At 34.4% G+C, this 12,357-nt stretch overlaps 1 protein-coding gene across 2 annotated transcripts; it reads right to left on the bottom strand.

Moving 5' to 3' along the window:
- Positions 1–461: 461 nt before the first annotated feature.
- LOC100817536 (protein TONSOKU) lies at positions 462–10,478 on the bottom strand. 2 transcript variants are annotated; one of them, XM_006580265.4, is made up of 20 exons: positions 9,967–10,478; positions 9,086–9,883; positions 8,261–8,437; positions 7,140–7,231; positions 6,482–6,580; positions 5,814–6,280; positions 5,694–5,725; positions 5,377–5,604; positions 5,108–5,255; positions 4,606–4,722; positions 4,086–4,186; positions 3,819–3,942; positions 3,413–3,525; positions 2,856–2,967; positions 2,356–2,460; positions 2,211–2,277; positions 1,983–2,103; positions 1,706–1,873; positions 1,337–1,454; positions 462–1,261 (listed from the first exon to the last, which is right to left on the bottom strand). In XM_006580265.4, exons 1-20 carry the CDS (start codon positions 10,228–10,230, stop codon positions 813–815), a joined length of 3,900 nt encoding a protein of 1,299 aa, XP_006580328.1. In that variant the 5' UTR covers positions 10,231–10,478; the 3' UTR covers positions 462–812. The 2 variants fall into 2 exon arrangements, with proteins under 2 accessions (XP_006580328.1, XP_003524295.1); XM_003524247.5 differs by having other exon boundaries at positions 5,108–5,261; positions 9,967–10,477.
- Positions 10,479–12,357: the final 1,879 nt, after the last annotated feature.

Raw genomic sequence — 12,357 nt, 5'->3', positions numbered from 1 at the left:
ACACGAAGAGCTATTCAGTAATTAGGGGAATGTATTTTTCTCCTTTGATACTTTCTTTACTTCATTAGTTTGAGATGTTTTTAATTTTTTCCACCGTTGGGATAATCACTGTAGTTGCGGTGCCACCATCGTGTGGAACACTGAATAAGTTATCATAAGGTACCGAGCATGCACATTATAATTAATTTAATTTTAATTTTAGCTACACTTTTTTACTCTTCTTTCTTTCTCTACTTTTTAAAAGCTGAGTTTTTTCAGATTTCATTTCTTATATTGTTTTAACACTATTTTTTATCTTTGTTTTTATTACCTTTCTCATTTGTTTTCTCTCTTCGCCTGGTATGTATCTCAAATCCTTCCGTAGGGAGGTGAGAGAATCATTTTTAACCTTTTCGAGGGCATAGTGAACTCGACTATCCTATACTTTTAAAATGAACTACGCGGGCATAGTTTCAAATCTAACTAGTAAAATTTAATTTTATAGATAAATTTATCCATCCCAACTTGTTTTCTTGATGGATTAACCATGACAGATCAAAATGGGAAGCTAGTCAGACTGTCCAATCCGCATAATAATATATACACGTGATTAAGATGAACGTTTTAACCTTTAAGGACGTGCCTGACATGATAAATGACGTTAGACGACCTGTGCTGTACTACTACAAAGTGACATGCATAAATTCAGCTGTTGATATCACAGATATATATAAAGCAGCAAACGCCTTTTTATTCATAAAAATGCTCTCGAACATTGATTGATGAACTGCCTCTTATTTTTTTGATCGGGATATTAACATGGGAGCAACATATCAAACTTTCTTGCAGCAAGGTTTCACTCTGCAGCACTTATTTCCCCTCGTTGAGAAGTGAATAATCTGCTCAGTAATGTGCTTCTGACTTGAAAGGGGTCGTAAAGTCGCCCATGAACCATAGAATGCTTCCGCAGGTTGTGCAGAAAAACCGTTATTGCTAAGGTCTAGTAATTGCAAGTTCTTTGCCTTACCAATAGCAATTGAAAACTGTTGCGTGAAATGGCACTCGGGAGATGAATTTCTTTGACATGAACTGACACAGCTGTCGTCAAGTCCAGATGCAGCTGCTTCTACTGGAATATCTTCATTATCATCAACTTTAATAGTATCAAGTTTCTGCTCCTGGTTTTGTGAGCAGCTTTTTACCGATAAATCATATTGTAGAGAAGAAACTTCCGTTGGAACAGAATTATCAGCAAGATTAAGTTCCTCAAGGCAGCTGTTCTCTGATAAAAGAAACAACATCATCAAACAATTGAAGATGCAAAAAATGAAACAACCAAATATAATTTAATGCCTACCTGCCAGAGCCTCAATTATGTGAAGAATTCCAGCAAGCCCAAGTTGACACTTTTTAAGGACCAGAACTTTTAGACAGCACTGTGGGTTTACGAGGAGAGCAAATAAAGCATTGCTGCCCTGTATTCATTAGAGAATTTGAACAAACCATGGATAAGAAACTGGTTAAACTCAAAATTATCACCAAAATGCCACAGCTATACCTAAATCTATAAACTGCAAGCCAGTGTTTTAAGGGTAAAGAAATAGTATGAAAAGCCAGATTCTATTTTGAGTGTTGAAGTAATACATAGTAACACTCAAATAAAACCAGCCAATGAAGCATGCATTACAATAATATTAGCAATAGAAATCTAGTCAAGGCAACAAACCTCAGGCATGATAGGATTTCCTTCCAGGTTCAGCTCTATGACAGAACAAAAAAAATTAACACTGGTGTTTAAAACAAAGTTAAATGTTAGACCACAATATGATAGGTCAAGTTTCACAAACTCTTCAGTTCCTTTGAGCAATGATTCTGCTAATTTTGTTGCTCCTTCCTGCAGAATAATGCCTCTATCATTAGAAGATCAAGTGGGCAAAGCATGCTAGAATAAACCATAATGATACAGTAATGTGAACATGCAGTTGGAGATAGGTTTTACTCACAGTTCCAATACCCGTCCCCCCAAGTATTAGTCCTGATAAAGTTAAGGTCCCTGCAAGCTTGCAGAGGGTATCGACAACTGGTTTGCCTAGTTTTAGACCACTCATATTCAACTCAGAAAACCTATAATGGGCAAATTTAATTTAAATTTATGTATGCTCTAAGAAAATACAATTTATGCAAAGATGATATGTCGAGATGGATGGTGACATTGGTACAACTGATTTTACCTTTTCAGGGTAGAAAGTCTGGACAGAAGATTAATTATAGCATTTCCAGATACCGGGCTGTTGTATCCTGTCAAAGTTAGATTACCCATTATGCTGTAAGATTACTTGTATCTGGGATTTAAAGAGAATGATAGATTCATCATACCTATACATAGATGGGCAAGTACAGATCTTGAGTCCAATGCATCCGCAACTTTTTGAATAGTTCTAGATGTGACACAACAGTTCTCTATATTCAAGCTACAAAGAGCTACACAACAGAATGTAAGTAAATAGAAGTAGGGAGATATCTAAAGCAGGAATCCCCATACAAGCAGATTTGAGACCATAAGTGCATCATAGCATAAATTTGATATAAACATTTTCATAGCTTAGAGTGAGACCATGTATACTAGAACAATGTTGTCAACGACAGATGGCACAAGGCCAAAATTCGGCCATATAAACATGCCATTGAGGCCTATGGCACTGACATGGCAGGTCTCCCTTCACAAATTCTCTATGGCGGTTGGCAAAAAATCCACCACACCATTCTGCCATCATTTAACAACATTGTACTAGAAAGAGGAGGGAACAACATGGCAATCAGCATTCTTAAGGAGATAACTTATTCAAATTGGCAGAGCTTCAGGTCATGCATCTTACCTGTACAGTTTTTTAAGATTGTTGAAAGATAAGATCCACATGCATCAGTAAGACGGTTTCCAGAAATGTTAAGCACTTCTAGTCGAGCAAATAGCAGTGAACATTCACAAATCTGACAGGAACAAGCAAAGTTAATACATTTGCAAATTTGAGATTAGTCATGCAAAAAGAGAAAAGCATTCTTTTATTATATTAATCAAGAATTGTATGAATAGATTATCATTGTGTAAATACTAATTAGTTAGGTTTGAAAGTTATTGAAAAAATGGCCTTTGGTTGGGACAAGGCAGGTGAACTCAGCTGATATTTCGGTGATTTAAGACATGAAAATTTGTTCTTTTTCAGAAAATATCACAACTAACATCAAGTGTATGCATCCATTATATTTACGAGTTAAAAATTTTAAGATATTTTTTCTGTAAAAAAAAAGGTTTAGAGCAACCATCATTTCAAACCTCATACCTAAAAATCAGATTTAACAAGATCCAATGTTAGAAACATGGAACAAGGGGAAGAGAAACAAGCAAAGATCAAAAGGGTTGCAAGTAGTATCATACCTGAAACAATGCTGTTGGGCCAAATCGATTGCAATGCAAATCCAGAGTTAACCCACCATAAGATTGTCCTGATGCTGTGAACACCTTTTGAAGTTTTTCGATTGTTCCATTTCCTAAAATATTATCAACTCAATAAAAGGCTAAAACTATTTAATAGATTCCCTCGTTATTTTTTATCTATTTTAATTCTTTTCATGGTTTTAGTTTTCAAACCATTCACTAGTCACCAACAAAAGTACTGATTAACAGACGTAGTTGATGGAATTTGAGACTTGAGAACCATAAAAAATGCTCCTGAGGAAACATACCAAAAGAAAAGGCAACTACTAGACAATTTGATGACAAGGCAAATACTGCACAATCTACGGCAAAAAAAAAAAACCACAAACCAGGAAAAAAATTGTACCTAACAAATTGTGAGAGAGATCAAGCATTGCAAATGACTTTTGGGAATGCAGTGCATTTATCAATGGTGTAATAGACAAATCTTGCAGGTCACAGTCAGACACAGCAATTTCATCATCTGAAACCTGTTGACAATAATAAGCCAAAAGCAGTTGTAAAAAAAAAAAGAGAAAGAAACAAATTCAATCCAACATCTGAAAATGTGATGGCATATCTGTCAATGTGCAGTGGCTATGAAAGAATTGATACAGCTAAGATCCCTCCTTACCTCTAAATTGTAAAGCTTCTTCAGTACCTTGATGTTTGGTACCTCAGACAACTCCTTGCAGCCGTCTACATACATTTTTATCAGGCACTTGTGAATCCATCCTGTGAAGGATAAAAAATCATTTGCTTATCTCACTTAGAGATAGATAGTGGAAAGCTAAAAATTGATGTTAAATACAGCATAAGCCTATAACTGCCTATTTTCCAAATGATGCATACATCTTCGGATGTCAACTTCCTATGCTTATTGCTTACATAAATTGCAGTTTGCAAGATCAATGAATATCAAGTGATGAGTCAGATTAATGTTAATTTTTTTATCAATAGATAACAACCATCAACCATCTGCAACTAGTCTAGAGATTTGAATATTTATGTCAACATATGTGCAAGTAGTTAAATATATGGAAGATAAATTTCTTGTCAAGAAGCCAGATAAGAAAAAGAAAAAAAAAAGGGCATGGCATAAAAAATTGAATGGTGATATCACTGAATAAACAAAAAGAATAAGAATCACATACCATCAACAGAAGCTTCAACCATGCTATTTCCCAGAACTTCCTTCAGGTGTTCAACAGTTTCCAGGGATTTTAAATCTCTTCCAGCACATTTTATATGCTCAATAATGGGCAACAAACCTATTCATAAATTTGTAACTGTAAGTACAGTCAAGTGCACTCAGCAGGAAAAGAATATCAACAGAAGGAAAACTGTAATAAATAAATAAATGTATAAAAAGTTGATATAACATCAAAGTTGATAAACAAAGAAGAAATTAACCATAAATCCTGGTTTTGACTAGTTTTTCCCAAATTGTGATATTTTACCAGAGGGGCACCAATCTTTTATTTTATTACAACAAGGAGCAAATGTCACCATTTATATGCAAAGCCAGAATACCCCAAACCCTCTTCCTTCTTATCTTTTATACAATTCATACCAAATTAATTTTCAAGACAACTGGGATCTTCTATGCTAATATTATAAAGTGATAGAAAACACTTCAAAGTAGGAACTGCCTACCCTCTGATCTCTTTTCAGTTGGAAATTGTAGATAATATAAGCATGCAACTGCAGCCTTCAAAGAGTCAATGTTCAACTGATCACCAGTGGCACACAAGGTTGTTTCTACATGTATTAGATCATTCCCAATCCGGCATGTAATATATTGCTGGAGCTAGAAAATACAGAGGCAGCAAGTTAGAAAAATATCAATTAGATGAGCATGACAATTTGGCAAAAGGAATGAACCCTAAATATATTCATACTCATGAAATAACAGTAGAACTTACGTCATTTTGGGAATGATGCAACATGGGCTGGGAAATATCGTTTTGTTTGCCAGAGACATCAGTACCACATTTAGAGCCAATACGAAAATCAGGTTCAGCAACTATATCATTGCTCAAAGACCTGGAGTGTCTGCCAGTTTTTGTGGCTGTATGTGGACTTGAACATTTGTAAGAACAACTGCTTTCTTCAACATTTATTGTACACTTGGATCCATTCTCTGAGATAAACTGCTATCCCAAAAACCAAAAAGACTAGGCATTCACATGGGGATACTTGACAAAAGCTCACACACGCAACTAAGTGGAGATTTCTTTACCTGAATTTTACAAGGACTGGCTTTAGTCTTAACTGCAATCAGGCAAGTATCAATCAGAGCACAATATTGGTACAAGGGAAAGTTTGGGTCAGAGCAAAGCAAGTAACAAAGAAAACATACTGGCATCATAAGTGGGCAAGTCCTCTACTGGGCAATGATGATTCTTTCTGCTTGAACACTCCACTTCCTCATCATCATCGTCATCATCAGAAAGAATTACACGGACACGTTTACGACTAACAACCGTCTGATGATCACTGGTTTGATTTTTCAGACTACTGGGTGACTGCTCATCTTGCTTGGTAGAGTTGGTAAGACTTTCTTTGTGGCCTGCTTTCTTTTTGGATGAGCCTTTTATGGACTGATAGACTGACATGAGAGGCATGTCATTTTTCATTTCTTCTCCAGTAGTTAGAGTTTTTGATCGAGAAGTTGTCTTTGGAAAGCATAAATCATCAGACCCACTGTTTGACAGATAATCATCTGCTTCGGTATCAGTTTCAGAGCAAAAATCCTCCGGCATACTTTTAGCTTCTGCCTCTTTTTCTTCTGATTTCTTCAGTTTATCGATTAGAAGCTTCAACCTCCTATAAAAGACCACAATTGATCAGCATTAATATTACATGTCCATCAGAAGGACCCATGATAATGGAAACAACATAATGGATTTAGTTCAGAGTATGAGATTTTGGCCTCCAGAGGTTTGAATACTAAATGGATCCCTGAGTAATTCAACAAAACTGCAAGAAATGTATATATAAGGAAACAGACTTCCATGAACCAGTTACCTGGTTTCATCCTCATCATCAAATCTTATCATGTTGCTATAATGCATATTTTCCAAGGCAGAGAGTTGCACATCAGGAAGGTCTGCTTCAACTGCGATACTGCAATATGATGCAATCAAATCAACACAGTTCATATAAGATCATCAAAAGGATGCCAACATGGATGTATTTTTTAAGAAAATCTAAGCAAGGATAAGTCATATAAGTAGTAGACTAGTAGGTGGTCATGTTTCATTCTAGTATTGGCTGAAGCACTGACTTCTGGAAATAACTTTGTAACAGCCAACATATTCTATCAAAACAATGACTTCTGAAAATTTGTAAAAAGAAACCAGTATGACTAGACTAGGTCATCAACACGGCAAGGAATGGAAATTACATTATGGGAAAATTCTTATTCTAATAATTTTCATTCATGATTCACAAAACAATAGTGGTACCCCCAACCAAGTTGCATCAGGCCTGAGGAAACTATTGTGTTCAACTTACAGTACATAGTTCATGTGTCTTATGCAACCAAGTTGCATCAAGTCGAGCATGTTGAGTTCAACATAAATTCAGCTACTTGGAGATTCCCTTATAATTACCAACTATTTCCTCTTCCTTCACTGATTTCAAGAAATAAAATCATTCAGTAAAGTTATATGGATATAATTACCTGTAGCTCTCTTGAAATGCATCCAATGCTTTTCTCCAATTTTCAGTAGAATCGTAAACATTACCAATATTAATTTTCACCATTGCTTGCCCCTATAATCATTATTAGCAAAGCATAAGAATTAACCAAGTGACAACACAAAAAAAAATAAAAAATCAAACAAACAAACAAACTATTTCACCTACATTTATCTTTGGATACTAAGTAACGTAAGACATTGACATGCACACAAAAATTTAAGCGTTCCATCAGGAACGATTTGAAGTGTCGTGTCACACAGGCAATGTAGGACTTCCCTAACACCCCCCCCCCCCCCCAAATCTCTACCAAAACAAGCGAGCCTACTAGAATAAGTGAGAACTAAGATGGGCTATAGGCTTTGATACAATGTTAGATTTCAGCTTTAAACCAATTAACTCTAATTGAAGTTGTCCAACAGATATATAAATTGCACCCCGAGAATTGAGACAAACGATGTAGGACTTCCTAACATAACATGGAAGTAATTCTTATGTACAGTGAGTATACTACAATAATTTACCACGGTTTTATTATAAAGCATTTCCAAAATAAATCTTACTGCATAGATTTAATTTCTGTGTCACAAGTTATGTTTTAGTTAGATTGTTCTATTACTTAATTTCTCTTTGACATGTACATTGCTCCTCTTTTGAAGTGTCCATGTTTCATTGATAGCAAGCAACTAAATCTCAGAATTTTCATGTTTTGTGCTTATGGGTAATGGATGTATTTAAAGTTACTTCCTCTTGATTTTGTATATAAATTATAGGCTTAATCATATAGATTCTGAAGATTGAATGTATAATTAGTGGCTTGGAGTCTTTAAACCCTCATTTTGCAATTTACTAAAAGCATATTTTGTTCAGCTTAATTCTAGAAAAATAATTGCATATTTTTCAAAAGCTATTTCAGGAAGCTAAAAGAAACAAGTTATTAATTCTCCAAAAATAAGTAGAATCAAACATGAATTCATATTACCAATTATTTGAAATAATCATGGATGTTTCTAAATTCAGATTTGTGATATATTGAATAAGGTTAGGTTGAAATGGAGGAAAAAAGAAAGTGTTAAAAATGTCATAGAATGATGAAAAGGTTACCTCTAAGTTACCAATATTTTTGTACATTTCCCAACTCTTTTTGTACCACTTGATTGCTTTGTTGAATTTTCTGAGTTTCTGGTATGATTCTGCAACATCCAGATATGAATCAGCCAGTCTCTGCCTATCACAGAGTTCACTTGCTATTCTCTTCTTCTCCTTTGCAAATTCACAATGCTAAACAAAATATTGTTTAGTAAGAAAGGTCACACTTAAGGAATTACTAAACATACCTTAGCTTCAAAAAGTCTCTGCATTCACCACATAATACTAATAAGTCATTAAATTATCAAATGCGGAGGAAAACATCATATAGTTATACCTACAGGTCTGAGAGAAATACGTGCATAAATCTCAAACTTCAATATATTACTGAACAAAGTCTTACATTTTCCTTAAAGTAAATCATGAAAGGTTTTCAATTGAATAAATTGCACAATGAAACAAACCATGCTTAACACAACTTCAATGAATCTGTGCTTAATCCATAACTAACAAACCATGAGCATGTGTACATCTGTCCTTAAAGCAACATTAATAGACCAAGCCAAGAAGACTTCTTCACGAGTAGCAAAAGGGAGCAGTAAAAGGTCAAATGGAGAAATTGATACAATGGAACATAGCCATGCAGGTTAAGCATTTGTTTCCTTAACATGGTAAATAAAAATTGATCATACTAAAGAAATGAAACCCACTAGGTGTATCGGAAAAATTATGAATTGCCTCATCAAATCTGGAAAAATTCCAGACAAAATAGCCATTCCAAGACAGACATCATTTGGTTAACAGAATCATGATAACCGAACACAAAGATAGAGCCAATACCTTCTCCCACGCAGAGATCATCCTTGCTTTCTCAACCAGGCGCTCAAGAACTGCATTCTGCTGCAGCAAGAATTTGCGCTCATTTGGTGTCCCTCTGGCAGTGGCTATATCTCTTTTGAGCTTCTTAAGGCTCTGCTCATTTTTCTTTATATCAGCCATTACCTTAACAGCTTCTCTCACAATTTTAATATTCTGCTCGATTTGCCTTACCAAAGCATCCTCATCCTCCAAGCTCTTTGCCAAACCAAGCGCCTTCAAGTAATAAGCACTTGCATCTTCATACTTCTGAGTCCTGTAATGCACTTCACCAAGATTAATATACCCCTTGGCTTCCCCTTGAACATGTCCAATTCTGTTACAAATCACAATATCCGTCTTAATGTGTTTCCTAGCTTTATCCCAATCCCTAAGTTCCATATACACATTCCCAAGGTTGTGGTGGAGTCTACTGCGGCCATCATCGAATTCAGCGACCTCCTCTTCCTCACAAATCTCCAATCCTCTAGTTAAAATCTTCCGCGCCTCATGCAAGTTGTCGAGATCCATCTCCAGCATGCCTATGTTGTTGTGCGCGTCGATGTACTCCTTGAGAAAAGAGGACTTGCTGTTGGGAGGATTCTCCTTGAGCTTCACCGCGAGATCCATCGCGGACTTGAAGTACTTCTTCGCATTGCGAATCGAGTTGTGGTCGTGCTCCGATCGCGAGAAGAGCTCGTGGTAAGTGCGACCGAGTTGCGTGCTCGCCCGCTGCTGCTCAACGACGTCGTCAGCGTCTCTCGCAAGCTCTAAGTGCTTTTTCTGTGACGGAAAAAAAGTAAAACTCTCAGTGTTAAAAGGGGAAGAATAATTAGGGTTTTGGGAGGAAGAAGTGAAGCGCTGACCTGATAAATTAGGGCATCGGAGAAGTGTTCGAGGCGGAGATACATTTCGCCGAGGGATTGACAAGTTGGGAGCAAATGTTTTTCGGGTAAATGTTTGAGCGAAACGTCGTAATCGGTTCGGAGCCATTTGAGGGCTTGGACGTACTCTCCTCGGTTTTTGAGTATGTCGCCGATGACGTTGGCCCACCGCGCCTCCTCCCGGTGGTTTCCCTCCGCCTTGGCATTCCGGTACGCCGCCTTCGCCGATTTCAGATCCGCGTCCATCTCGAAACGACGGCGAAAGGTGCCGTCGTGTGTTCTCTCTGAATTTAGAAAACTCTCTTCTCTTCTCTTTTCTTTGTAAGGTGCGATTTGCAAAGGCAAAGGCAAATGTTACTTGCGCCCGCGCCGTTTATTCAAGGTTCGAATGAATTTGCTGTGTCCCGCCAAAAATACTTTCTCCTTGTTTTTCTCTCTCTGTTTTTTCCTTCTTCTTTTTTTTCGTTTTTTTTAAACTAGTTTAATAGTTCATTTCTCTTGTTATTACTATTGCTGTTGTGGATAAATTTTTGTTTTTATACATTGACTGTTTGTGTAATTTGAAACAATAATGATTAGCAAAAATATTTTGTTTACACAATTAGAAAAAATATTTATTCACAAGAAGAAACACTGTAAAAAAAAACACAATAAAAATCAGGCCATAAAAAACAGCAAATTTGATCGCTTTACTTTTTATATTTGTGTAGTTTTGTTCCTCATACCTATAATATTTATAATTAAATAATTTAATCGCTAGATTTTATTATAAGTTAAAATTAGATCCCTCGATTAGTCTCGCATCTAGGAATTTGCTAATAAATGGAAACACGGTGGATTAAAGTAAGGTTTCGCCCTCCCTCTTCCGTGCTTCGTCACAGCCAAGACAGGTTTAGCAGATAAGTGTTTAAAAAAATTAAACTCAACCTATCGCAATGTTTTCTTTGAGTTCGTGGAAACTTAGATTAGTATAACACATGAAAATTCTTCAGGTTATCGTTTATGAAAATAAATGTTAAATTAGCCTTTGATAAAATTAATATTTAGATATAATCTAGTGATGGTTCGAATTACATATTTCAACTCAACTCTAACTTAGCTTTATTAAACTAGAGAAACTCCGACCCCATTCATGATCTTTTCCTAATCAATATAAGGTGGAACAAGTTTATATTCAGCTACAAAGTTTATTTTGTATATTGTGCAGGAAGTTCTATTTTTTTATTCTATAGTTCTAATGAATCAATATTAAATTTCAAATCATTAACTAATCATCATATTCCACAGCGTTGGAAATAATATTCTATATCGGATTTCTTATTGTTTTTTGTTGTCAAATCACCAATTACTCCCTTACCTACATGGTTACTAGACACTCACGGAGAGACACATTACAGCACATGTATACTTTTAGTTGGAATATTATCAAAAATGGGAGCATATGGGTATTCACAAGTTCAATTTTAAAATGTCATGTGTATTCGTTGACATCAATAGTCATTTACTTGATTGATAGCTTAATTTATATATATTTATAAAAGTAAACTTCATTTAAAGTTTTTAGAATAATCGGATCAAAACTTAATTTTATAACCCTTGATTTAATTTAATTGTGTAAACTTTACTTGGATATTTCACCATTAAAATTTTAACTTTATTGTAGCCGTCAGATTGAAACATTTTAAAATATTATTAAATTTTAAAAACAACAATTTACTGTTTATAATTCTTATTACTACTATTATTATTAAATAGAAATAGAGAAAACAAATAAATAAGAGATAAGGCAGTGTTAATTTAAAAACTAAAAATTATTTTTAGAAAAATTATTTAATTTTAGAATATTTACTTTTAAAAATAATTATTTAATATATTTTATTTGATATATGTATAGTAATAATATGCACATATTTAAAACATTCTATATCTATATATCTATAAAAATTACAATAATATATATTTTATTCTTGAATTTTAAAAATAAATTAATTGAATTTTGTATTATAAATAAAATTATACTAACTATATTATAAAATAAAATATGTGAGAAAATGAATTGATAAAAATAATTGTAAACATGTGTTTAAATTTTGAATAAATTTCATTAAAATGCATTTAATTTGGTTACTTTCAAAGGATATAATTTATATAACGTTGGAAATCATGAAATACTTTTCAACTTTAAAATAAAAGGTTATATTTTTTTATTTGTAAAATGTAAAAGATATGTACTTTTAAAGTCTTTTTTTTATGAAATGTTCATTCGTTATCAGAATCGAATTAAAATGCTAGGAGTATTATTAATTTATTTTATCAATTAAATTGTCCCGTTGATTCTAAAGGCAAAGAATAATTCATTCAATTTTTAAATTG

The sequence above is a fragment of the Glycine max genome, chromosome 5, assembly GCF_000004515.6.
Source record: "Glycine max cultivar Williams 82 chromosome 5, Glycine_max_v4.0, whole genome shotgun sequence".
Lineage (NCBI taxonomy): Eukaryota > Viridiplantae > Streptophyta > Magnoliopsida > Fabales > Fabaceae > Glycine > Glycine max.
This window is presented reverse-complemented; position numbering and strand designations above follow the sequence as displayed.